Source organism: Setaria italica, chromosome IX, assembly GCF_000263155.2.
Source record: "Setaria italica strain Yugu1 chromosome IX, Setaria_italica_v2.0, whole genome shotgun sequence".
In the NCBI taxonomy this organism is placed as follows: Eukaryota; Viridiplantae; Streptophyta; class Magnoliopsida; order Poales; family Poaceae; genus Setaria; species Setaria italica.
This window is the reverse complement of record NC_028458.1, coordinates 44,072,689-44,078,280: the sequence shown is the minus strand read 5'-3', so window position 1 is coordinate 44,078,280 and position 5,592 is coordinate 44,072,689. Positions and strand designations below refer to the sequence as shown.

At 46.8% G+C, this 5,592-nt stretch overlaps 1 protein-coding gene across 2 annotated transcripts; it reads left to right on the top strand.

Moving 5' to 3' along the window:
* Positions 1-93: 93 nt before the first annotated feature.
* On the top strand, positions 94-4,943 carry LOC101752696 (uncharacterized WD repeat-containing protein C2A9.03). 2 transcript variants are annotated; one of them, XM_012843006.2, is made up of 8 exons: positions 94-325; positions 1,103-1,270; positions 1,375-1,461; positions 3,305-3,439; positions 3,542-3,646; positions 3,733-3,824; positions 3,913-4,018; positions 4,107-4,943. In XM_012843006.2, exons 1-8 carry the CDS (start codon positions 206-208, stop codon positions 4,611-4,613), a joined length of 1,320 nt encoding a protein of 439 aa, XP_012698460.1. In that variant the 5' UTR covers positions 94-205; the 3' UTR covers positions 4,614-4,943. The 2 variants fall into 2 exon arrangements, with proteins under 2 accessions (XP_012698460.1, XP_004984190.1); XM_004984133.3 differs by having other exon boundaries at positions 1,100-1,270.
* The last annotated feature ends 649 nt before the right edge of the window (positions 4,944-5,592 follow it).

Below are 5,592 nucleotides of genomic sequence, written 5' to 3'. Positions count from 1 at the left end.
CCCTGGTAGGCGTCTATATGCAGTATGGTGTAACAGGGAACGTCGCCTTAGTCCTGAAACGTCTCAAGCTATCGGAATGGTGTCCCCCCCCCCCCCCCCCCCCCCACCTCGCTTCGCTTCTCAAGCTTCCACTCCGATCCAACCAAGGCCCGGAAAACTGCCGCCTCGCCCGCCTGTTCGCCGCTCCGGACGGCCGGTAGCAAGCATGGCGCACGACTTGTGCGACGACCTGGAGCTCGTCGCCGCCGACGGCGAGTACGACTACTTCGACGACGACTTCGGTGACGGGTTCCCGACCGCCAGCGGTGGCGAATCCGGCCTGCAGGTACGCCTCTCAGTACACCCTCCTGCTCCTCCATGTCTCGCTATGACTATGACGCTGACAATTAAGTTACTACTACCCCTTGTTTGATTTTGATGAGACATAAATGGTAGTAGGATTTAGTTAGGGGTGTTCAAACGAGTTTTTACGTACACAAAGCCGTCCAAACCTGCGACGGAAAAGTGAACTCAAGACAACCCATAGCAAGTTCAGATTCTAAACAGAACCCGTTCAATTCTGTCATTTACTTCTGCTTGTTCTGTGCCCGAGTGCACTGTGGTAGGTTCAGAAGAAACTAATGAAGGTTCAGGGCTACGATGATGCCCTTAGCTTCTTCATAAGGAATGTTATCATTATGCTCTACTACTTTCTGTTAAAGAAAAAGAACCAGTGAACAGCCAGTTCCAAATACTACAAGTTAATAACAAAAACCTGGGGCGACCTAGGGAAGATCACTGTCGCAGTGTTTTGTTTCCCAATCCTGGCAGGGGGTCTGCATGCTCACAATTTTTAAAAGACAATAAACCTGAGATATCCGATTGACCCAGTATAAAAAATCGGAAACAACAAGAGAATCATTAACTGATATAAGCCGCTGCCGTTCTTGTGAACAAGTCGTGCAGACAGTTGGAAAGAGGAATTGATACTAGTCCTTAAACTGCAATTTTTCTTCTACAACCACACACCAAAGATATAGGCGAACAACACCCCAGCTGTTTGCTGTAGGACCTACTGGGGTACGGATTTTTTTCATATCTAAGTAATGTTCTACTCTAGCAGCATGAGCAAATGGATGATACTTCAGCTTCGGACTATAAAGAAGGGAAAGACATCCAAGGCATACCCTGGGAAAGGTTGAACTACAGTAGGGACCAGTACCGCGAGATGAGGCTGAAGGAATACAAGAACTATCAGAACCTCACGAGGTCACGCAGCGGACTAGAACAGGTGAGAGCCTTATCGTTTTGCTTCTTCATAATCGCATTTGCAGTTTTATTAACCCAGTTACCTTTCGTTATACAATGCCTGATACGTTTATTTTGTTTATGAAGGAATGCAAACAAGTGGAGAGAAAGGATACTTTCTATGATTTCCATTCCAGCACGAGATCTGTCAAATCAACCATAGTGCATTTCCAGGTACAATTTTACTTGGACAATTTCATGCAAACACTTGCATGCATATGAAACAGCCACTTGCATAAAAGATATTTTTGGGTGAGGATGTGAAGGTTCCATTCAGTTTACTCACAAATTATTATCTTTTTACATCAAAATATTGAAGTTGACACTAAGAAAAGTATTCAGCTGTCATTGCTAATAGCCATTTTCACCTAAAAATGACGGATCTGCATTCATAAAGTGCCAGAGTAGCAGTATACTTATTTCATTCCGTTGGTCATGGGGTCATGGGCCATCATACAAATCAGCAATTTAAAAGTTGCTGTGCCAAGATGTGTGGTGCTTCTTGTTGATTTTGGGTTACTTCACTGTTCATTACTTCAGTTTGCATCATGAAGCACAGTGCTATTTACCTCTTGAGGCTTTGTGTATATTAATCCGAAGGGTTGGTAACAAGGGTCGGTTCTCACACCCATCACGGCCTCTATCCCGTTTTTTGGAAAAATACAATCAGAGTCCTGGTTGCCACAGTTACAACATACTTTGTCATTGGAGCATACTAATAGAATTACCAAACTGAGATGTCTGCACAAGCACAGAGTCCGTTGCGGATTGTGAGCTTCCCTTCTATTTTCTTCCTGTCAAGTTTACAGTGTAAGCAATAGCAGATCCAATTGTGAAATAGCCCCTCTTAAACTTCCTTGTCCGGCAAGTTCGATTACCGAGCAACAACAAATGCACTTTTTTTCTAAAGTATTCTAACTTGTCCATGAGACCACGAAAAATATTTTGTACTGCTGTGCATATCGTCTTGTACGAGTTATTGATTTATACCATCTATATTAAATGATGTTGCTATTCGTGCTGCTACTTTCTGTGTATGAACGTAACACTGATTGCAGGTCATGTAACGAGTCGGGGTTGCATATTTGCAATTGATCTTGTGATATTAGGACATTTGCAGTACCATGTTTCATCAGGAACAAAAGCAGATGGATATGATGAGCATCCTGAGCAGCCGGAACACTAACTACAGGGTGGGAATATGGTATGATAGGATGCTTCATGATAGGAAAAGATGTTAAATGAATCAGTTCGAATTGCGTTTTGCAGGTGGATGGAAGAGCTAGCACTCACAAATTATTTGATGCACGATCATTTGTTCTTAAACTTTACACATAGCATTTGATAGGCTTCTCATACTAACAGACATGGTGTGCAAACTTATGCTTCGTGTTACAGTTTCGTGCCAATTGAAATGGTGTGCAAAGCATGGTATTCGTTTGGAGCTATTGTGTGTCATCATTCTGAAGGTAGTGCTAACATGGGACTTCAACAACACAAAGTTCTTATCGGCCTTTGTGTTACAAATTATAGATACTACGATTTACAGATTGTAGACACAGAATTTGGAACATTGAATGTTCCATTTCCTCCTGTATATTGTCCATGAAAATAGAGGCCCTGTCAAAACTAACATGTATGTAAGGCTAACAGTGCAATGGGTCACAAGGGCTTCACAGTTGAAAATCTGAATAAGCATCTGGAATTCTCTCATTTGTATGCGTGCAAGAATACTAGGTGCTGCTTGTTCGGTCTGTGCTTGTAAAATTGTAAGGTTGGTACCAGTGCATTAGTGGGATCGCACATAAGGACATACAAAGTTGAGCTTATTCTTCCATCTGTGCATGCGGGATGACTGAATGGATCAACGAGTTTCATGATACTTTTACCATTAAGAAAAGACAAGTGCCACGTACCTGAATCATGCATCCGTCACATCTTGTAAAAGATTTGTATCCTGTTGCATTCTCTGAAACATCTGTGTCAAGTGTAATGACCATGGTCCAAACATGTGCAGTTGAGGAACCTCCTGTGGGCTGCTTCGAAGCACGACGTGTACCTGGTGCAGAACTACTCTGTGATGCACTGGTCTCCCCTGTTCCAGAGAGGAAGAGAAGTTCTCAATGTGGCCGGCCAGTTGACCCCAACAGAGGTCTGCAGTCTGTGCTATCGTTATGTCACACGTATTTCTGCTATTTTGAGCTTGATCGCCAGCCTCTGAAGTCTGAACCTGTGAGTGCTACCTGCTCTGCAGGATGTCAAGGGGGCTAGACCATTGTCGAGGGTTCAAATCAGTACCATGGCACTGAAGGACAACCTCATGGTGGCCGGTGGTTTCCAGGGAGAGCTCATCTGCAAGGTACGAGGAGTGCACCATGTGCAGACTCTTCAGTGTTTTCCTGAATTTTATCAGCTCATAAGTCTTCTCGCTCTTGTGGCCATCAGTACGTTGATAAACCCGGGGTGGCGTTCTGCACGAACCTGACCGGCAACAACTACTCCATCACGAACGCCGTGGACATCTTCGAGTCGCCCGAGTAAGCGAGTCTTGCTATCGGTTCAGATTCTGAATACAAGCCACTAGTAAGGAGTATGTGAACCGAAGCTTTGAATCCTTTGATGCAGTGGCGCCACTCGGGTGATGGCCGCGAACAACGACTGCGTCGTCAGAACGTTCGACACCGCGAGATACAGCCTGCTCACCCAGTTCACCTTCCCGTGGTCCGTCAATGTGAGTATCCGGCGTCGAAGGATCCATGCTGCTGCTCTTGGTAATAACCCGGATACTGAATTTCTGACACCGGCAAAAATGGATGCAGAACACGTCGGTGAGCCCCAACGGCAAGCTGATGGCGGTGCTCGGCGACAGCCCGGACTGCCTCCTCGCCGACTCCCAGTCGGGCAGGGAGATTGCGACGCTCCGCGGCCACCTGGACTACTCGTTCGCGTCGGCGTGGCACCCCGACGGCCGCGTCCTGGCCACGGGGAACCAGGACGCGACGTGCCGGCTGTGGGACGTCCGCAACCTCTCCGAGCCGCTCGCCGTGCTGGGCGGCCGGATCGGCGCCGTCCGGGGCCTCCGGTTCTCCCCCGACGGCCGGTTCCTGGCGGCGGCCGAGGCCGCCGACTTCGTGCACGTGTACGACGCCGCGGCCGGGTACGCCGGGGCGGAGCAGGAGGTGGACCTGTTCGGCGAGGTGGCGGGCGCCGCGTTCAGCCCCGACGGCGAGGCCCTGTTCGTCAGCGTCGCCGACCGGACATACGGCGGCGTGCTCGAGTTCCGGCGCCGGCGGTCGTACGACTACCTCGACTCGTTCTTCTTCTGAGGTGCCCAGCCGGCCGGCCGGAGTGTATACGTTTGTTGTGTACCGAAGCGCACTGTTTTTGTCGTGCGCGGGTCCTGAGTGGTGCGGCCTGCATTTCCGCTCTTTTTGAACTGCGGAGTGGCAAGGTGCCCTCAGGACGTTGGTTCGTGTATTGTATGTCGGGTGACGAGTGTAGACATTTTGAATGTGGTGTTCTAGGCACTGTAGCTTGCTATAGGGGCATCGTGGATGATGCCTGGTAGTGTAAGAAATGTAAGTCTCTGAGGTTTGCGTAAGGTAAGAACTGCTGAAGAAGAGATAGTTCGCACAGAGGTGTATCCAGTTCCTCCACTGTTTTGGGCCTTATTTGATCGCGGTATCCTTTTGAGAGCCATACATACTGGTAACTTGGGCTGCAAAGCCCAATAGTGTCGTTACAGCCCGATGGGAGCGAGTTGGGCCGACTCTGGTCCAGCGTGGAAGTCTGCCTCTTGCCCTCTTCTGCTTCGTACGGCGAGCAATAAGCGCATCCAGGGACCATATCCACGTCTGCAAAGGTCAAAAGGCTCGAGCGTTTCTCTGCGCGAAACGTGGCCGCCTCAGTTTCATGCGATCTTGAGGCTTTTTAAAACGAAGCCACTAGGAATCATACGGATATTCTTAAAAAAATAAAAATGCTAGAAATTTTTTAAAAAATAAGTATTTAACCATCACTCAAATCATCATAGCCATTGAATCTATTATCTATGCCATTATGAAAATAGCCTAAAATAACCCTCTAAATCTATATCTAAATTATCCATATCTGCCATTATATAAAATAAACTAAACTAACCTCTAATCTTCATCTAAACTACCTAGCTCTGCCATTATAAAAAAAATGATCTAAAGTAACCTCGTAATCTTCATCTAATTTACCCATGCATATCATTATAAACCATAACTTAAAATACCATTCTAAATTTGTATCTAAGTTACCCATGTATATCGTTATTAAAAA